General features: G+C 34.2%; 1 protein-coding gene across 2 annotated transcripts; it reads left to right on the top strand.

Moving 5' to 3' along the window:
• LOC105172200 (branched-chain-amino-acid aminotransferase-like protein 1) lies at positions 272-21898 on the top strand. 2 transcript variants are annotated; one of them, XM_011093562.2, is made up of 20 exons: positions 272-561; positions 2069-2167; positions 2734-2805; positions 4736-4828; positions 5107-5244; positions 7499-7557; positions 9380-9482; positions 10279-10455; positions 10542-10642; positions 12042-12096; positions 12223-12309; positions 13034-13085; positions 14261-14346; positions 14937-14990; positions 15249-15332; positions 15953-16024; positions 16615-16695; positions 17023-17058; positions 18127-18261; positions 21531-21898. In XM_011093562.2, exons 1-19 carry the CDS (start codon positions 472-474, stop codon positions 18253-18255), a joined length of 1668 nt encoding a protein of 555 aa, XP_011091864.1. In that variant the 5' UTR covers positions 272-471; the 3' UTR covers positions 18256-18261; positions 21531-21898. The 2 variants fall into 2 exon arrangements, with proteins under 2 accessions (XP_011091864.1, XP_020553150.1); XM_020697491.1 differs by lacking the exon at positions 5107-5244.

Here is a 22523-nt window from a genome sequence, read left to right as displayed (position 1 = left end):
TATTATCAAAAGATAGAAATGGTGTCAATGTAATGTTTATGAGAATTAATAATATGACCCAATGTATTTTTTTATTATTTATACTAATTTTTAATTTAAATTTAAGTTATTTTATTAAAATTTTTTTATTGAATCTGTATATAAGATTACACCTCTTAATAATTTTTTTATAATAATTAAATAATTAACTCAAAAATAACTACTAACGAAGTACAAAATATTATTTTATTTAGACTGAGTCACTGACACTGTTACGAAGACACAGCTTAGCCAAACGTCATGTTACATGAAGAATCGAAACACAGTTTTTGCCTGCTCACGAGCACTTAATAGTTATTGTCATTGCCAGTTGCACCTCTTTTCAATATTAAGGTAGTTTGATTTGATTCCCATTTTTTAATCGTCATAACGAGTTGATTGCCATTTAGTTGTTAGGAGGGTGAGGTTGTTTGATAGCTGGAGAGATTGGCAATGGGGGAGAATGGAGGAGAAGTCGAAGTGATACACTTGTGGTCTTCGCCGAGGTCTGCGAGTACAAGTCTCATGTATTCTTTTGCTCAGGTACAACCTCGAGCAGCGCTGATCATTTGACTGCCAGTTTGTGTGTGGGAATATGATCATCTATTTGTATGATTTTTGACGTGGGTTTATCTTTGTTTTTACTGTTCTTTGTGGATTTTGCAGTAATATGTGTTTATGGAATGATAAAGCATGGTGTAAGATGGCTTTTTATGTGTAATCGGTCATGGTTTTCTTAGCATTGTGTGAATACGAAGTTCAAATGGCAGGTCAGTTGGGGAAGATGGGTGTTTTGGTTAAAGGTTTATGGATCATGTCCATAAGAAATAATAAGATTAAGGGTTTTTCGTTTTTGTGCTTTGGGGGGTGGAATTGCCCTAATTTGAGTGGGGGGTGGGGGGTGTCCAACTTACCCACTCTACTTGGTTGGTCCTTATCTCGCACTTGGTACTGCTGGAATTGGCCAAGGCACATGTTGCTGAGTTTATTGATTCTTGTTTAATTACTAACTAAGCTGGGTTCTCTATGTTTGAATTGGATGAAGGAATGGATCTTGTAAGTAAAAATTGGGCTATGACTTGTAAATTAATGGATATGTTGGTGATGGCAAGTGTTATCATTGTGATTCAACTAAGAGATACAAATCAGAGAGCGGAATGAGCAGGGGGCTAAATGTTGCAGTGGCTAAGATCAGTCATTTCTCAATAATATCAAGTTTTATTTGTAAACTAAACCTTCAAATGTTTCTCTTCTCATGTCAGACAAAGGATCTATTTTACCTCTGAAACTAAAAAGTTCAGGCTTGGTCCCTGATATGAACTGCTCTCAGCTATAGGTTCTGAGAGTTTATTGCATACTGTTCCTTGGTTTGTAAATTGATAATAGTATTGTTCGCTCAATTTTCCCACAACTGCCTTGTTCAGTCAGTTTACGCGCCTAAACTTCGTTCGGTTTTAAGCATATGAGTCACTAAATTTGGTTCTTCCTCGACTAAAATGTAATTCGTTACCCATGCATTTGATTGCTGGAAATGGACACGGTGTATGGCATACTATATGTTGTATGGTGTGGAATTTCATCATTGCTGATAGCCTGATATTATCTTAAGGAATAATAATGATGGTTGAAATACTATACCTGAAGCTCATATTAGTATCTTGAGATGGCTGTAGGTACCATGAAATGTTCAGAAAAAATTACAGGATTTTGATTATGGGAGGGAAGGATGGTAGTTGTGTCCAGAGAGGGATGCGGCAGTTATAAGTTAGGAAATATTGTAAAGCATTTTTGTTCAACTATTACACTTAAAAATATACTTTCAAGGTTTACTATACTGTTTTTAATTTATGCTCTTGTGAGAATTTATTTTGATACCATATCAAATTCTTTTGCTAGCATTTCTAATTTTCTACAAGTTGGCCATTCATAAATGTCATGAGCATAAAATTTCCATTGAATGAAAATATAAATGAAGAGCTATATGCGAGATAAAAAATTATATTAATCTCCCTGTTTGTGATGCAAAAACTCATCTCTTTGACTTACCCAGAGAGATGATACAGAAGTGCTCGATGAACCTCTCTATGCAAATTTTTTACGTGTAACAGGAGCTGAAAGGCCTTACAGAGAAGATTTGCTGTCTAAACTGGTGAGTTTAATGAAATACCTACCAATTCAATTTTACATTCTCTGCCAAAATATTGTCTGCTCTCCTGATGAGGTACTCTAATTTTCAGTGTCAGATATCTAGACATTGAGGCTTATGCTGCATGTGCTAATCTAGGTAGATATGACCAAAAACATCAGAACTTATTCAATCTCATGTGCTGTTCACTGCTATTCCTGTTTAATTTATTCTCCCAACATTCGCTCGCTGTGGGTTGCCATCCAATGTTTACCATAACTGGGGGTCCCCAAGTGAACCTTTAGTGTAGAAATTTACAATTTTTTGTCTGGATAGCAAGATATAGCTAACTGTTGGGATTGCAAAATAGAAGTGCTAAAGTTGGTGCTTCTTTATAGTTCAAGCCCCTTTTAAACCTTTTTAATGGAAGGAGGAAAATCAAATGTTACATTTTTTCAAGGGATCTTGTGTTTGCCACATTTAAAATATTGGTAAAACAGTCATTCTTCATTTTATGGCAGGAAACAAAAAAAAGAGATGACTTGCATATCAGTTTGCCTTCTTTTGATGTTGCTTTCTGGAATGAATAGGAATCAGATGGAAATAAAGTTGTGAAAGAGATCATTTTTGGCCCTGGACAGAAGAAGTACAGATTCTGCAAGGTAATTCCACTGTAGTTACAGATTTAGTGTTGCAAGGCTAAGTTGTATTACTATGTTTGTCTTTCATATTGCTTGTGTATTTGACATCACAACTAGTCTGCGTTTTTTACCGTAACAGTGTACTTCATTATCAATAATGATCTCCTCCATACAGTGTTTCTATTCATCTCTCTCAACTTTGTGGTCTAGTCATTCGATAACACTTAAAAGTCACCTAGACAATGCTATTTATATCAATAGACCAATACTTTATATGTATTTACACTAAACCTCATTTGATTCGAAGTCTTTGTTTGGTTTCACCAGAGGAAAGGGAAGTGAAAATGGGAGAACAAGTGAATTTCACTTGACATTAGAGAAGTCTAATACTTTCTTTTATTTTTAAGTTGTTTGGCATGATTCACAAGGAAGTAAATCTCAAATCTGGGCCTGGGCCTGGGCCTGGGCCCTGGATATATTTTCTTCTTTATTAATTAGCCCCTTTCTCTTTATTATGTGCTAAAAATGAACAAGTTATTATTACAACAATTTCAAATTACTCCGAATGAATTTATGCTTAAATTTTTGACAAAATATTCACTACAATAAATAAATTAATGAATGAGGGATTTTTATTTATGAATAATATGCTAAATAAAAATTCTTCTATCAAAAACAAGAATTAAAATACAATATCTTTTAGTGGGAAGATAAAAAGAATCAATATAATTGAAGAAATATTGTGTTTATGAATATTGTGTATGAAATTGGACTCTGAGGAGCATCATATACAGTCTGTTTCACTCTCTTAGATTTATTTCTTCTAATTAACCACAAAAATTTTATATTACATTTCCTTTTATTTTCATTTTTCTTATACTTTTACTTCCTCGTCCGACCAATCGAGCTCTTAGAAACTTGAAATGTTAATTTTATGTTTAAATATCTTAAGATATCTCAAAATATTATAGCTAAGGATTTTCATTTAAAATCTTCATCCATGATTAATCATCTGAGACCTGTTTCTGTCAATTTATGGATATATTTATGACGTTGCACATGTGATTTATATGGGAAAGCACCAGTTTTCTCTTTCTTCTTGTCTCTATTGGGTGCCAAGTTTGCTGGAGAAAATCATTTCAAATTTTAGTGTTATCTTTCAAAAGAAGTGGAGATTTCCTTTAAGGCCATCCCAAGAGCCTTCTTATGCTTGTTTCATTGAAAATCTTGAAGTTAGAAATACTTAGTGCAGTTCTTATTCAGGAATCCCCCTCTTTTAGGAAAATGAACTGTTTAAATAAACTTATAAAGGCTGGTAGTTTATTATTTCTTTAACATATAGCAGCATAGGTATGTAAAAGAATGAAAGAGGTCCACATATGATGTTATCTATTGATCAAGAGCTGTGATTTTCATAAGCATAGATGCTATGCCAGGTAATTGTTGCAACTGATAGCAAAAGAGACAAGTTCTAACTTGTAGGTGTCAAGATGATAATTTGATTATACATTGTAATGGAAAATTGATATATCTAAATAAAGTTCATGGATTTGTTTTGAGAAATATTACCTTTGGATGGTATTTACTATCCGCTAATTCCATTCCATCTTAAGAATTTTTTTTTTTTTTTTTTTTTTTTTTTTTTTTAGTTTTAGTATAACAGAAATTCTTTAATGAACCAATTCAAAATTTTTTCCTAGATGGACTGTTGTGTTTGCAATCAAATCTCTAAGAACTCTGGTTGATCAACTTTTGACCACAAAATATGCTTGAACTATACAATTAAACTATTGATTTTAATGGGTGTTGTTAATTAGCTTTAACTTGTAAACGATGTTTAGGCAAGCACAGCAAATATTTTTCCAAGGACCCGCTATTATTTTTATTTTCTGTTAAAAGATTGTTAACCAATAATAATGGCTTATACATTTTTTGCTGTCTTCATCTACAGCATATGGCTAGTCATCGTCTGCCTGGCCTAACGGATGAGTTAATGAAGAAAGGAAAGCACTGCATACTGATAAGAAATCCCCTTGATGTGTTGGTAAATGAGCTCATTAATTCATTCACACGCTTATTTAAATGTACTACGCCATGTAGCATCTGTAGACTATGTAATATGAATTTCCCCATTTAACAGTTGGCTCTCTTAGATAAAACACTTAGGCTAGTTTGATATTTAACAGGTCAAAGAATTTATGAATAGACATGACTCCAGCAAGGCGCGAGAAAATTTATTGGGAACTGATGAAATGTGTTGATTTCTGTATTAATCATATACATCTTACTTTTACTGATTTTGCCTTTCATATATTGTCTCAGACGTCCTATAACAAGGTCATTCCCCCATCACTAACTGATCTGGGGTATTGTAGCATGGTCTCCATTTACAGTGATCTGTGTGGTGGAGGAAAACCCCCTCCTGTTATTGATTCAGATTTACTGCAAGAAGATCCAGAGGTTTTGAGCAGTTCTTAAAATTTTCAATTGCAATTTCAGCCATTTCTTTATCCTTGTTTTGTTTTTCACATAGGTGCAATTTTCGGCTTAATTATTTTATTATTATAAAATAAAATAAATTATATAAATATAATTTATTTATAATATATAGTAAAATTATTTTTTTAAAAAAAATATGCATGTCGTGGATTGTCCGCGACTCGACATTAAAATTATTTTTTTCTAAAAAAATGTGCATGTCGTGGATTGGATCCACGACTTGCTATCGTGGATCCCATCCATGACATGGATTCAATTGAATTCAACATTTTTATTTTTTTATTTTTAATTTTATTTTTTATAAAATAATTATATTCAATTAATTTTTAACAATATTAAAATTCAAAAAATCAGAATGTTAAAATTGTATTAATTTAAAAAACACAATGAACTATACAAATATAATAGTGTATACTTTTTTATACAATTCAAAAACAAAAAAAATACACTATTGCTTATTAACAATATAAATTGCATTAAGACCCAGAATTTAAGTCACATCAACCTTCACCGTCACTCTTTAAAAGCTCCTCCTCCTGTTCTCTTCCCAAAGCGTGGCTCAATCGTTCTGTTAATTTTTAACAACATATTAAAATCTAAAAAATTGTGTTAAAATTGTATTTATTGTATAAAAATAAAATGAACTATACAATTTAATACAAAAAATATACACTATTATATTTGTATAGTTCATTGTATTTTTAAAAACAATAAAATTATAATATTATGATTTTTTGGATTTTAATATGTTGTTAAAAATTAATTGAATATAATTAATGAATTGAATTCATGTCGTGGATTGGATCCACGACATGCACATTTTTTTTTAAAAAATAAATTTTTTAATGTCGAAATCCGCAACTCGACATATTTTTATTATATATTATAAATAAATTATATTTATATAATTTATTTTTTATAATAATAAAATAATTAAGCCTGCAATTTTCGTTGGTTATTATTCTTATCTTAAGAAAGAAAAGAAGTATCTGCAATTTTTTGTTTGTCCATGGAATGAATACAATTTAATTGGATTTCATTAATATTCTTTTGTATACAACTATATCCAGAATCAATTAATGTTTGCTTGTTTTCTGTTTTTACTTGGATTCCCAGCTCTTTCTGTCATACAAATTTGTGTTAAGAATAATACTTTAACTATCTAACAGGAAGACCAGTGAATTAGTAAAAGTATGTAGAACCTCAGCTCCAGATCTCTGTGTGACAGGCTGCAGTTATTTATTCGTATTCTGATCATGACGACGGACTCCTCGGAGGTCCATAGTTTTTCGAATTTCAGTATAATTCTCAAATCACCATGTAATTTCTATTTTTAATCCTTGCTTGAACATGCCTCTTTTGTTATAATTACATTTTTCCAATTACGTTTGGGTAAAAAACATTCTGCTGTACGAACTATGGCCGTTTTTGCACTTTGCCACCCTTTTTTTTATTTTTATTTGTACTTTTCCATACAAATTGCATGATTTTGGTATGTTACCATCTCAAACCACCAGCAGTCACTTGCACAGTACATGGTATTTTTAAGGGAAAAATCGTCATTTTTTGGCTTTCTTGCTCGAAACACACTTGAGGTGCACGTGTGGAAATGCCTTGTGCTGTGCATGTGACCACTTGCATGTGGAATTTTCAGCTAAAAAGTGGTAAAGATGCCAAAATCGTGTAGTTTGTATGGCAAAGTGCAACAAAAGAAAAAGGAATTGGCAACCATAGTTCGGAGGGCAAAAATACTTTTTAGCCATTAGGTATTTACATATAAGTTTGTATTTGAAGCCCCCAAAAGTCAGATCAAGACTGAAGCAGATTCTCTTCATGTGTGATTTGTATTATTAGTCCAATAACATCTTTTGCAAACTTTTCAGAGCTATGTCTTCAGTTTTCTGCTTTTCTGGTTCTTGCATCTGGCCTTGTTTATTTCAGATACTCTGTGTAGGAAAACCCATATTTATTCTGGGTTTGTATGGGCTTGTGAAAGCCCCAAATTGTTATCGCTCTTTGAGAGAAATTCTTTTGGACTTTAATGGACCTTGAGGTCTTAAGAATAACTTACAGTATTTATCCAGTGGTTGGAGTTTGAATTAGTTTGTATAATGTCAAGAATAATAGTTGTTAGTTTTGTTGTCTCAAAAGATGTTACGCAGAATTGGTTTTCTGTTATTAAAATATTATTGGACATTTTATTTTCTGCATGCAGGCTACTTTACGTGGTCTATGTGATGATCTAGGTATACCATTCCAGGCTGCAATGCTCAGGTAAGAAAAAAATAGTAAAGAAAGTAATATTAGTTATTCAGCCCACATTAGACTTCTTCTTTATAAGCTTTGTTAGAGACTACCTATCATGGTTTTATGGAAGACTATGGTCTTTGTGATTTCAGCAGAACTTCTAGGTCGGAAGAAAAGACTAGTGACGAGAATAGAAAGGCAGAGAGAGGTGAGGGAGCTAAATAGACTTATATTATGTCACAACACAAACACGTTAAGAAACAGAAAGTTCATAAAGGAGGAAAGAAGTTATTAGCTGTATCTGAGAATATGTCTTTGATATATGTTGCAAGTATATATTTTGACCGGTTTTAACTTTTAGGCCAGATTTTTGGTTGTTTTAGGTAGTACAAAGTAGGTTCCGAAATAACAAATACACTGATCTTCTTATATTGCATCTTTTTGAAGCATATGGATAGACCTTGTATTTACAAAATGAATCACAGTTTGAAAGAACTTGGAAAAGTTTCAATTCAGCTAAAATAAAATATAGATAAGAAAATGTTATTTGTATAGACAATTATAGTGGCTCATATGCTGCGTTTAAAATCTTCTTAGACTATCAAGTTTCTGAAAGTACTACTATATTATAAGTAGCTCTTTGATATCATGGTTTATATGCTTCTTCTAGATTATGAACTTGACAGGCATATATGTCTCCATTTAGATTTACAATGCTGCACCTTTTGTTCCAAAATCAGTTTTTATGTTCCTTTGTTATATAATGAGGAATTGTCATAGACTACTGCCTCCATCGGACTTTTGAAAATTATATCCATTTATTCCTGTTTCCTGATAGTGAAGTGAACTTGAGGAATTGATAATGATTACCCTTTGATATATGTGGAAAACAAGCTTTCTCAGACCTGTAAATTTGCTACAAAAACTAATGCATACCAATGAAGAGTATAGCTTCTGGAATTCTAAGATATATTGAACTAGTGTTTCATAGTGTACTGTAACATACATGGGAAAGGCACCTACTGTTTCTTTACTCATATTTGTGCAATATGATTCTCTAGTGCATGCTAGGGGCAAATAGAGGAAGAAAAATTGATATAATTTACTAGATGTAGGATGTTCAAGGAAAGAACTTAGCTATCTCTATGACTTTCACAATTGTGTCACTGGCAGTTGTGCCTTGTATGTATTTTCTTTTAGAGGAAATCTAATGATGGTTGGAGGGAATAGGAGTTGAAAATGATGCATGTAAGAAAAGGGGGTGAGTTTGTTGCATGCTTTCTTATCCTTATTAGAGCATTGAACTACACTCTTCCAAGAGGTTATCGACATCTACGGTATCTGGGGTAATAAAGAATTTCGTGTGAGGAAGTGAGACCAGAATTCCTGAACCTTTATCCTCTAGATCTTTTTCTAAATTTTCATTTAGCTGCTTGTATTTGAAGGATCGCGTGGTACGGTCTAGGAACGTGCAAGCGGAAGCGATAAACTAGAACGCATAATAATTAAAATTAAAGCATAAAATAACGAATCCAAGGGGTGTACCCTTCGAGTTCCCGGGCATTTGATGTATAAAGAAACAAAAAAAAAAAAATACACGGGGCTGAGGTGTCAGAATAGGATACATCCATAGGCCAATCTAATTGGCTTTTTGGTCATGTGTCCTAACAGTATTTTCCACAAATATCTTAGATTAGCTTAACTCACAGACCGGAATAAAGTGATCTAAACTCGAACTTATATGGGTAAAAAAAATTCGATTTGCGTTTGGTAGCTAGGACTCTAGAATTTGATTTCATCTAGATATATGAATTTCCTAAAACTGCAATTTTTTGCAATTTATTTTCAGATGGGAATCTGGACCAAAACCATTTGATGGCATGTGGGCTCCCTATTGGTATAAAAATACACATAAGTCGACAGGTTTTGAGCCACCAAGAAAGTATCCTTCTGTAAGTAAATGATGCTTTGCATGTTCTCCATTTTCTTGAGTAGTTGTTAAACCAAATTAAGTTACACATGCTCCCTAATCTGTTTATCTGTATATACATAGAGGCTTTCTGCTCTTCCATTTTGGCCATCGAGCAATGAAGAACATGATTGTAATAAAATAGGAGCTAAAACCAATAAATATACTCTTGAAGCAAAAAATTTGAAGCCCAATAGTAGTCTAATGCATTCCTTTGCAACTCCACAATTATGTTCCATGCCAAAATTTTTGTATAACTTTAATGTTGAAGCTTACGCCTTGCATGCAAACTGGGTGGGGTTGGGGTCAGGCAATTTCTTAGGAAGCTACTGAAATATGGGCGCAAAGGATGCAGTTCATGAATAAGCATTGAATGGAGAAACCCACCCGATGTAGTCATTGCTTAAGCAGTATATGGCTACTCAATCTGTTTAACGTAGATTTCTTTATCTTTCATGCTGCTTCCTATTGCTCAGCCAACCCGATTCCTAACTTCTTCAGTGCAATGTTTTATCCACTATTTTATGTTTATTGTTTGTTAAGTATCATTTTTCTGCATTATGTTGATTGAAGTCTGTATATATTTTACCTTGTGCACCCAAGAGTGGAGGATGGTACTTTGTAAGATGATAATCACTTCTGTTGGAACTCCAAGTGACATCATATGTATCAATATTGGAAGCCTGAGAGGATGTACCAGTTACACCCCCACACGAGAAAGTTATGATGGACACTGATGATGTTCTGTCGCCTTGATGTTTACTCTTTCATATTTTCAGCCATTTCCATCATCTTTGTACAACTTGCTGGAGCAAAGTTCAGCTTTCTACAACTTGCTTAAGCGTTATGTGAGGCAGACCACTACAAGATCCTTCAATCCCAAGCTTCCGGTTCCTGACAATGAGAAGTTGCTTTCTTGGGTTGGTGATGAGATTGTTCCTCGAGAAAGTGCAAAGGTAGAATTTCTAATAACAAAAAAGAGATACAAATTTCTCTCATCTTTTGATGTGAATACAAGGTTTATGATACTCATGCAACACAGGTTTCAGTATTTGACTCGGTTGTCCAAGGTGGTGATGCAGTTTGGGAGGGTCTTCGCATTTATAACGGGAAGATATTTAAACTGGAGGAGCATTTAGACAGGTAACTGAAATAAAAAAAGAGAAACAATAATCTGATGATTTAGGTTATTAGTTCTCTCTGATCCCACTTTAGGACAAGATACTCTGGATATAATAATAGGTTATTTCTGCAAGTATTTGGTCCCGGGTATAAAACCTGGCTCTGGGTTATTAAGTTTATTTTTATAAGGACTTGTTTCTTTTAGTGAATATAAACAGGAATCTCATATTCTAATGGATCTAAGTGATTGTTAATGAGATACTGTTAGATGTTGTATTTGGCGTAGGATCTCATCTATCTAGCAGTTGGGTGCTATTTACTTGGCTTAATCCACATTGACAAGTGGAGAGTAGCCTTTCCCTTTTCTTTTCTAATTCTTAAACTTATTTGTTTGGTGAGACGTGTGGGCTATAATGCAGCTTACGTGATAAAATTTGGCTGGGCAATCCCAGGCGGATGCATTCGACATTTGATATTGAAATACTTCTTTAACGGTGCTGATGAGAACATCATGTTTACATAAATCTATCTCATATCCTGGATTGTTAGTTGTTTGAGTACATTACTGAGGGCCTACTTGATATTATGGGCCGGTCTACTGGAAAAGATCTTGGATTCAAATAATGAAAATTTATGAGCTAAATATGCAACTTCTTATGATAATCCCATGGAACTAGAAAATTACTGAAAGTTATTTCGTCAGCTAATTACTGCTGTATCTTGACCTTATTACATATTTTTGAATCCGGAATAAGTATCTCTATGAAAGATAGGGATCTGTCTTAATTTACCTCTCTATATGCCTCTGTTGGCGTTCAGGGTGTTAGACCCTACTCATAGTTTTTATTGTGTTATGGAATGATCCTCATGACCTAAGAATTCATCTAAATGCTTCTAGGACACCTTATTTAATGCTGGCTAATCTATAATAGAGTGCAGTTCTTGTTTCATTCATTGTTTACAAAGAAGAGATTAATCAGATAAGAATATTTCATCACTTCTTCAAAACATTTCTCCTTCTGTACAGATCACCTAAAATGAGATGTAAAACATGATATTTATTCTTTGACTCCAGTTCTTGGTATGGAAGGGTGGAAAGAACGACAGGATACTTCTTTCTGGAATTGATTTGAGCATAACTCGTGAACATTTATCTTACAATGTCGAGTCAATTTTTGAAAGATGGTGACCTAGAACTCGTAATATGATCTTTTAAGCACTTCTGGTGTAATGTTTTTGTGATGGTTTATTTAAACCCTCTTTAAATTTCTGCCCTTAGCTCAATAAGCTTTCTTCGTGAAAGAAGCCAAAAAGCCAGATATCTCAATCTCTCGTTACATACATGTGTATCAATTCACATTTATGTTTGCATTTCGTGTTGTACATACAATGTATATGACAGTTCCTTTCTGGTTTCCAGGTTGTTCGATTCTGCAAAAGCTCTAGCTTTCAGTAATGTGCCAACTCGTGAATATGTAATCTTTTACCTAGATCCTTTTCTAATTAGATTCAAGTAGTGTTTGTTCTGCCTATAGGCTCATGGGCATGTATTCTATTAACTCTACTATTAATGCCTGATTAAGACGTTCAAAATGTTGCAGGTGAAGGAAGCAATTTTCAAAACTCTAATAAGGAATGGAATGTTTAATAATGCACACATTAGATTAACTCTGACCCGTGGAAAGAAGGTATGTCCAGTTTGCTTTTGCTTTGGTTCTGTGGCTGCTACTGAGGAGGTTTATGAAATCCAAATGAATTGTCAGGATCTAGACCATTTAGGTTTCATGCAAATATAAAACTCTTCAAATGAATTTATGCCAATCCAAAATTGATATAAGAGGAAAACTCTTGCTGCATGTTATATGTTGTTTCTTGCTTTATGATTTCATTTTTGTGATTTTTAAACTTCAAATTAAAGAATGCGAACAGACATTTTCCTTTCATAAGAGTGAGCCCTGCATCACAAGTAGCATGGGTGAATGCTTTACTGAAGGATGTGGGTGTTCTAGTTCACAAAGCTAAAAAGTGATCATTCTGATTTACAACATAATATTATCAAGCAGCAAAATTGCCAAGCCCTTGAGTTTATCTTGTATTGGAGAGATGGGGAAATAGGAAGAAGAAAATTGTCCCATTGCCAGGTCTGACTCATCTGAGTAGTTAATGTTTATTGGGTGATCTATTAAGGATTTGGAGTTGGTCATATATGTGCCAGTGGGAGATTAGCGTGTGTGTGAAATTCGTCACAGAAGATACCTTTGGTTCCCCTGCCTATAAAGTTTGCCTCATAACCTGGGGCCTTATTTTTTTTTCCACAATTATATCCGTAGAGGTGCTCTCTCATTGCTATTTAACTTCTCATATAAATCCATTCTATCCATGCTTTTAGTCATTCCAATGTCTGTTTCATAGGTGACTTCAGGAATGAGTCCAGCGTTCAATCTGTACGGCTGTACTTTGATTGGTAAGATGCACTTTGCATTCTGTAGTCATTAGATGTGCATAAATGTATAGCATTTGTCATGGAGTGTCAGTATTTGCAATTCCTGTTACACTTCAGTTGCCAGTTCTTGGATCTTGGTATGGATTGGAGCCCCTCGGCCATCTCATCTATACAGAAGTCATTCTCTAATGCCCCTTTCAGTTGCGAAAATTAAATAAATTAACACTTCAAATAATAAAATAGGAAGTATCATGCTACGTATGTTATATCAGTGGCTGCACCTGCTGAATTACTTCTGAATGACACATTACGTTTTTTGAGGAAGTTTAACCCAGAAAAGACTCCTGGACATATTGTTAAACTGAATGAAATAAAAAACACTGAGAGTTCTCATGACCTTTCTGCAGCATTTTTTTGAGACCTTGTTTTTCATAATTTTTGGAAATGCTGTATGAGATTAGTAATCTGTTGAAGCCTTCAAACTTCGTGGAAACTGTACAACGGGATTTTTTATCTGTTGAAGTCTTTCTCAAGGTACCGCTGTATTAATCAGAGTTTCTGCCCCCCTGACAGGAAATGCAATTGTTTCTGAGGGTTATAGATAGTTCAGTTAACTGTTAGAAAATACAGGAGAAATCACCTGCACCATCGGATGAAATAAACGACAACATCCTTCTAATTTACTGAGTAAGTTTTACTCTCACTCTCTTAATTCAAAAACAGATAACACACGAGGTATTTATAGCATCACTGAAATCTCACCTAATCTATGTGATTAATTGGAAGTGCATAAAGATAGACACCACTAACGAAGTATCCTATAGATTATTCACATCCTAATTCAAACTTATCTAAAACCATATAGAAACAAACTCCTAACTACTTGATAGTCCATATCCTGAATCTTGTGGACACTGCAATTATTTTTTATGTTTCTTCGGATCGTGCACTTGCTCAGCTGATCTGTTATTATACTAAAACTTCCTAGACTGTGGTCAATCATATTCTTTCTAGTATAAATGTCTTATATATATTGCTGGTGCAAGAACAAAATGTGGATTTTATACTTTGCACCAGAAGATGTAGATTTGTTTGCTCAAGTTTATATGTAAATTCCAGTTTGTAGAATATCATGTTTATGTGAACTATGTCAAAAACTTCAATATGTTATCAGACTTCATTTTATATTTCAATAGTGCTAGCTGAATGGAAGCCACCAGTCTATGACAATGAAAGGGGCATAAATCTGGTGACAGCAACAACACGCCGTAATTCACCTAATGTAAGGTCTTACATTACTTGTTTCAGCAGCTAATCTTTCATTTTATATGCTTAGCCTCTCTTATTTCCCTCTTTTCACTCTTCCTCTTTCAATAGTTTCTTCTTCTGGGTTTCCAGTACTTAAGGGTGTCATCCAAGTGTTGTAGTGGTAAACTGGTGCTGCTGAAAATTATGTAATCATCTTTTTGCATATTATGTCTCATTGGCCCCATAAATGATCCAATTGCTGGGTTATTTGAATCTCATCCAAAATGATCCTAAAATTCACACAGTAAAAGTCTATGTCTTAGCTCAGAAATGATTTAATCAGCAATCAAATAAGCAAAGGTGTGATTTCTATCTGATTTATGGACAAACCTGGAATTCTGATATAGCCTGTCGATATAGAGAATAGATTATCACATGGTCGGCCATTCTTCTATGTCTTTTTATCTTGTCTTATTGATGTTGGTTTTTATTTCTTCAACTGAGTATTGCACAGTTGCATTTGAAGTCCATTCTTTATGTTATGGCTCATATCTATATATAGCAAGTATGCATGCAGCGATGCATTTTCAACAACTGATGAGCAAGACTATTTGGCTTTTGCAGAATTTGGATTCGAAAATTCACCACAACAACCTTCTTAACAATATCCTTGCGAAGGTAGGATCATCTTAATTAGTTTGTTGTACAAAAAAGAGTTATGGTCTGTATTTTCTGGAATTAAAATTAGATTTCTTTCCTGGTTTAGTGGTTTGACATTGCAAGTAACTGCCTCTTTTGGGTGACCTTGGAAAATCTTAAATGCGCAACACTATTGCGCTCCTTCTGTAGTAGTGCTGATAAAATTACCTGGTCTCAGTGAGTTGTCATGGTTGGCAGTTCTGTTGGTTTAACTGAGATGTTTTCAATTTGATGCAGATAGAAGGGAATAACTCAGATGCGGATGATGCAATCATGCTTGACAAGGATGGCTACGTATCAGAAACTAATGCAACCAATATAGTAAGTTCATGTAATATGCGCGAAATGTGGAGTCTGTTGCATTTGCACTTTGCTACATCCCCCAGGGGACAAGCTGGGGCCATGATGGCATTGCATTAACCATTGCCTGATGGGGAATGCTGATGTTGCACAATAGGAACTTGTATCCTTGTTCTTTTATATTATTTGAAACTTCAGTGACCATCTATGAAATGAGTTAATTTTCTTCTTCCTTTTTTTCATCTGCCTCATTTGTTTGGGAATTTGATAATCATGCCCCAGTGACCATCTATGAAATGAGTTATTCTCTTCTTCCTTTTTTTCATCTACCTCATTTGTTCAGGAATGTAATAATCCTGGCCCTGAGAGTTCTTTCTTGCTTGAAATCAATAGAGTAGGTGAGAGGGTGGGATGAGGAAGTTGGTGAGTTTGGGGATTTGTCATGCTAAGAACTATACACTTCTTTTTGTTGACATGTACGATTGTCTTTTATCTACTTGCAATTGTATTTTGTGAGAGGGATTATTGCTGCATCAGTTAACCATTCTGTATGTATTAGTGAGCTCCATATTGTAGTATTCCTCCATGCTCTCATAGATGCACATTTTAAATATTAAATTTTTTACCCATTTGTAATGCAGTTTCTGGTGAAGAAGGGCCGTGTTGCTACACCCTCTGCTGATTATTGTCTTCCAGGAATAACACGGGCGACTGTAAGATTCATAATATAATTTTAATGCACAAGTCTTTTCTATTTTGTTCTTGACCTCCTTATAACCAATATGAGACTCCTACATTCTTGTAAAATTTTACACGTTATCATTTAAGCAACTCCTAAATTCTCTAAAGTAAGCTGCTATGATGATTTTAGTTCTCATTACCGTATGAAGTAAAATCAGACTGGTATATTATATATTAGCACTCTATGTAGTTTGTGGTTAGCACTTTCCTCTGTTTATATTTTCTTGTACTGGTACACTCAATTCAGTGCAGAACATAATTATTTTGACAAATGGATCATTCTACTGCTGTAATTTGATGGGCAATGGAGACAGCAAGAACCATTATACTCTTTTCAGTAGTGGCTGGATAATATATCAATATAATACATTACATTTTAATTCGTTTCACTGTTTTAGCTCTGCTCTGGATTCAATCTCATTTGTGAACTGTTTCATGATACTTAATCATTCTTTTGCTATTTGAAATATCAGTGTATGCTGAATCTATGTGACGTCAACTTGCAGATGGAGTAATTTACCTATAATATGCTTTATGAGCTAATGACACCCATGTTTTGTAGGTCATGGAACTTGTGGTGAAGGAAAATTTGGTTTTAGTGGAGCGGCATATTAGTCTATCAGAGTTCCACACTGCAGATGAGGTATTTTCTTATTTTCGATAGTTTCATCCTGGATAGGAAACCACATTTGTTAGCATCATGGGTTAAGGTCTTGCGTCTTCTGCCTTTCCTGTGCCTCCCGTCTTGCTTACAGTTTCACTTGTTTGTACGATTCACATGCCTTTCGTGACTTATCTTCCGAAGACGCTTCATAGTTTATTATACATTGATTGCGTTACTTGCTAGTTTCTCACCCATCCTTTTGCTCGTTGGAATATGAAATATATGATTCATCTAGATATTTGAGATTATACTTCTTACACCTCCTTGTTTATTGCATATTTCATTTCATTGACTGTGTTGCTGCAGGTATTCACAACAGGAACCATGGGTGAACTCAGTCCGGTAAGCATTTCAAATCAAAGTATTACTTTATTGGTGATACTTATTCTTGTCTGACTATTTTGGTTAGATGTTTGATCTACTTTTATCATGCTATTACCAAGTTTTCTTCCCTTTCTCTATTGTTGATTATTTAAGATACTTGACAAGAGGTGTTGCGTGTGACCAACTGTGTTCATGTCAAAATTGGTTTTATCACTAGATACTTTAGCATACAACTGTAAAAACATCAAATTTAATATTTCAATTATTTTTCTCATGTTAGTCGTTTTCATTCTCATCATTAGCTTCAGTAGTAGGTTTATGTCAATGATGTTGGTGATTGTACAATGATATAAGTATTGAGGATAAAAAACCAAATCTTATACTTAAATAAATATTTAGGGGCTTAATCCTGTACAAATTTGACAGTTAGTACATCCAACAATCTATATCAGTGAGATTAACTACAGACTTCAAAGATATTGTTCTTGAATTGTTAGATTTTGTCCTCTGGTTCCTCAAAGCCCTCTTATATTCCTCTAATCAATCCACATTAGACAGGAACTAGACACCATTTCCATTTCAAAATTATAAGGACTCCTCTCTAGTGCTCAAATGGCCTGTAATATGTTTTCTGTTGACTGACTTACCAAAGCAGCTTCTTTACACACTATAGAGGCATAGAAAGTTTGGCTTCAGAATCTGTGATTGCACTCATGGTTATCAATTTCCAAATTATTCTGCATTTTTAGTGAATCCTGCAATTGTTTGCTAAGCAAAGTTTCCTTAAATGTACTACTTCCATGGCACCTCGTGAGGCTGCCAGATCCGACCATAGGAATGTGTTACGAACTAAGCATTTTTCCATTAAGTCAGTTCGGTTGAAAACAGAGAGCTTTGTGGCCTGCTTGGTCTTAGGGACATAACATCTCTTGTCAATAACATGACCATGCTTTCTCTGCCTGGGACCTCTTAAAGTGCTTCCTGTAGAGGAATTCGAGATAAATTGAGTTTCTATCCCATGTTGTTTCAACTTAGTAATAACTATCTCATGCATGGTGACTAACCATGTTTCGCTGAACTGCTTAGGTTATTAAAATTGATGGACGCATAGTTGGTAATGGTAGAGTGGGACCTGTGACACAAAGATTGCAGAAGGCTTATGCAAATCTGACAGCAGAATCAGGGGTGCCTATACCCACTTATCAGCAAACCTGAGCAGAGGTCTTTTCTTCCCTTGCTTAATTTGCTCTTTATTTGTTAATTCTACTGCACTTTTAAAGTAACTTACGCTCTACAATAGCACGCTCTAGCTCTATGCCAGGTCAGATCTTTTCAGTCTTGAGGGAGAAAGAAAGTACGCTTATAAATCAGCTTTCGGTTTCCCTGTTTTGGTCTTGCAGCTATTTTTATATTCAAATATTATAAAATATATATAAGAATCTTTTAGAAAATCATTATGCATCTGCAACACTTGAATCAGCACGCTCTTATATGAGATAATTTCCCATGTTTGAGAATGAAATAACTACCTTTAAGCCTTTGCTTGATAGAATTCTATCCAGCCAGGGTATATTCTTTTGGACTTCTTGGAAGGATTTGAAGAATATCCTGCTCATTCATCATTTTCTTCAATGAAACAATTAGTTTATTGCCAAAATCAATCTTGCATAAATCCCAAGGCTATGTTTGGTTCCATTTTTTGTCCATTCGAAAGACACCCCAAGATTGATTTGATTTTGGTGTAATTGTGTAAACCACGCAGTATATGGTGAAGGTTTCGCACGGAGAAATTCACTTTGATTGTTTTAGTAGCTGCAACTAAACTCTCCGTTTCAAATTTTTTTCCCCTTGATAAAAGCTAAGGCCTAAAGGTGCCAATCACGGTTTTAATGAATGCCTGCATTTGCATTTTCCATTTGACTGCCAAATCCATTCCTTTACAAAAACCATCTCTGACATCAATGGTTTTTTCAATTGACAATGCATTTGGATTTTTTAATTGAAACCATCTATACTTTTTGAATTGCTTGGAATTTTTTATTTGAGAAATATATTTGGTTACAACAATTATTTTTAATTTCTTATTTTAAATTATGTCTATATTTCGTTCTGTATTTTTAATTTGTAAAAGTATTGTATATAGTATAGGATGAGTTCCTCATTTTGTTAACGAGTTTTAGTTTACTGTAAATTGTATTTTTTTTTGTCATGTATTGTCCATGTGGCTTGTGTATATCTGTGTATCTTGAATTTTTATAAATTTTATATATACGATTGTTGATGACATTGATGGGAACACAATTTATAACAAAATTTGACTTCCTTGGCATTTTACTTTTTTATTTGAAGAAAAGTGGTTGATGACTATCCTTTTTGAGTTGTATCTATAAATATGGATCTTTCACTTTATATTTTATGTTTAAGTGTACCATTTTACCACGAATTATCCATATATTATGTGTATACGTGTTTGATAAAAATGTGGAAAGATTTGCATTGTTTTCTTAGTTGAAACACGTGTTTGATGAAAATGATATTAATTTTCTTTTTCTTCTATATTAACAATGGAGCACACTCGATCCGTGTGCGGAATAATTTAAAAAGAACTGGATTATAATTATATATGTGTTATGAGAAACATATTAATTAAAATTTCTATATTTTTGAACTTTTAGTTGTAAAACAAAGCCAGACATACAAAAATTACTCATACATACTCATACCTCTATCTTACAAAAGCAAACAAAATCAAATAAAAACATAGCCTAGGTTTTGCATTTTTATGACACAAACTTAACATAGATATAAAGTGTGAAGAGTTGGAGCTTGCGATTCACTTGTTTAATTATGATCATCATGTCCTCTTTAGCTTTAGCAAACATCATGTGTATAGAGGGACAAATTGTTTAAGCATTTAGAACTCAATAAATTGGAAAAATTCCAGTTTCCTGCTAACTTCTTGATAAACTATCAATGTAATCCAGAAGTATTGGGCAAGAGATAATGCAAAGATCGTAGTAAGGCTTTATTTTCCCTCCTATTTCTATTAGATGGAGACTAGCTCAAAAGGGTTGCCGAATTATTGCTATGGAAATGAAAACTAATTTCAGTCATTTTTCAGTAGGTTATGGGTAATATTCACAGTGCTGTCAAATTCCTGGGAGAATCTAAGCGTCATACTTTCAACAATTATTGCTTTTTTAGACTTCTTATAGGCTGTACTTAGATGAAATAGTGTGAAGTAATTGTACATGAAACTTGAGATTGTGAACTATAGTGATGCCTTCATTTTGTAATTTCACCCTCCTGTCATGAACATGTGCTTAGTTTTTCAATTTATAACACTTTTCCGGCACTGGGTCCTCCTTTTACTGTTTGTAGTGAGTATAAGGTGAATATGTTACATTGAATGCTTGGGGATGGTGAGAATAGATGTATTTTACATTCCAGAGGGGTTGTCTTGTCTATATGGTTGGATTAGAACGATAGGGCTGGACTCTACACAGTCAATCTTTTTCACATCATCCTATTTCGTGATGGGAGTCAGACCCATCATGATTTTGTGTGATGGTGTGCTGAGCAAGTATGCTTTGGTTTTCTCTTCACTGGCTATGCCTTGTTAGAGTGCTGTTTCTGTGTCCTTCAAACATGAGACCTTCCCTTCGCACTGATTCACCAACCGATGGGTTTGGAGTGAGACTTGAGACCAGCGCCAGTATCCAGAAATCCTTAGGAAAGTGGTTCAGGTAGCTCAGCTGATTTGAGTGAAGGACAAAAGTTCCTTCTGTTGGTTGTCCAAATCCACTTCTAATCTCCTGTGTGCTTACTAGTAAAGGTGGCTCTCCAATCAAGAAGGCAGCAGGAGTGAAGTACTTGCCCGATCCTTCATAAGAAACTCCCAAGTCATATCTCCTTGGGAACGCAAGTTTGATCAAGGATTGAAGTGGTGGAAGAAAAGGGTCGGGATGGATTTAGGAGTCTGTGAGAGCCGTATATGGTGAGTGTTGCGCGTAATGTAACAAGAGGGTTCACGTCTATGTGTGAATGTTGTCAAATAATCTCTTCACGGGCCTTCTACAATAAAGACATGACACCAAATAGGGATAATCACGAAAACCCCCTATATTACTTCTCTTGCATCTCCTGTTGTCATATTTTACATTACAAATCTTCCTTAAAAACCAATCATATTTCATTTGACAAATTCCTCACCGGATCGTCGAAGGGAACGCCAAACATGTAATGTAAAACATGAGTGAGGGTACCAGAGTAATTTCCAAGATGAAGGATCTTGTTGTAATATGGCTGAATATAAAGGAGTGCCATGCAACAACAGTGGTAATAGATGTCTTTATGGTGAAATAGTCAAATTGAGACTGTTTGTGTCTATTGCAGAGAAAGCTTGTATATGCATATTTATGGTGGTATAAAACAAATTCATTCATTTGTTCATCTCCCTTGTCCAACTAATCTCATCTTTTTGTTACCAGGAAGCCATCATTACCGATAGATCAAGATGAACATCAGGTGACTGCTCGGTTTCAGTTAGTAGAACACAGTTCCGAGTCCGTCGACCTGTTGCTGGAAACCGGAGATAAGTCTTGCTGTTGAAACAGATAATCTGTGCCCTGGAAATTGGTATTTAGATCGTTAAAAGAAAGTGGATCTTTTCATTTTCATCATGCATTAAGAACTTTTGGGTATTTGTTGTATGTCTTGACTTCTGATGACAAGTATGGATATAATGATTGTGTTGTTCTCTGTTTTGGTTGTCTCTCTAAATTCATTACCCCCAGGACAATGAGCTGTCTACACTAACATGTTTTTACTATGAATAAAGATGTCTACCTTAATTATCTGTTCTGTTCTCTTATGAGATTTGATATAATTACAAGTAGATTCTATGTGGTTTGGAAAATTACACCTAGTATTTCTAACGTTTGTTTTCGTCCAACAAATAGATTTATGTGGTAGTAAAATTCACGGAATTACGTCAGCAAATTAGTTCAATGAAAATCCATATTTATCAAAGATTGACTTAAATTAAAATTCTAGCTAACATGCTTAGATGTGTTTAGACATTGAAAATTATCTGGACATTTTTTGCATATTTAGTTCTTGGATGCAGAAAGTTGCTACAATACATTCAGACCATAACTGTAACTGATGTTGCTTTCAATATATCTGGTTTATGAACTATTCTGTTCATCATTCCAGGGAGTCCATTAGGTGCAAATATTTTGTTCACAAGATTGCTGTCTCCACTCAATTTTTGGCTGTCTATGTCCAAGAAAGGTGGTTTTATGTTTGATTTGGTATTTACATGCTTGTTTGATATTGTCATTCACTCATTAAATGATTTATTTACTATTTTGATCAATTTCTTCTTATTTCTTTAGAACCTTCCCAATATATTTTAATTATAAGATATTCCTTTGAATATTGGGAATTACATCTAAATTTCCTTAGAAATGCTCTCTTTT

Source organism: Sesamum indicum, linkage group LG10, assembly GCF_000512975.1.
Source record: "Sesamum indicum cultivar Zhongzhi No. 13 linkage group LG10, S_indicum_v1.0, whole genome shotgun sequence".
Classification (NCBI taxonomy): Eukaryota; Viridiplantae; Streptophyta; class Magnoliopsida; order Lamiales; family Pedaliaceae; genus Sesamum; species Sesamum indicum.
This window is presented reverse-complemented; position numbering and strand designations above follow the sequence as displayed.

Excerpts from the sequence above, each read along its gene's own strand:
- LOC105172200 (XM_011093562.2), top strand. The coding sequence starts at position 472 with ATGGGGGAGAATGGAGGAGAAGTCGAAGTGATACACTTGTGGTCTTCG. Across the intron at positions 2,806-4,735 it reads AGAAGTACAGATTCTGCAAG|CATATGGCTAGTCATCGTCT; the intron begins GTAATTCCACTG and ends CTTCATCTACAG. Across the intron at positions 10,643-12,041 it reads CTGGAGGAGCATTTAGACAG|GTTGTTCGATTCTGCAAAAG; the intron begins GTAACTGAAATA and ends TCTGGTTTCCAG.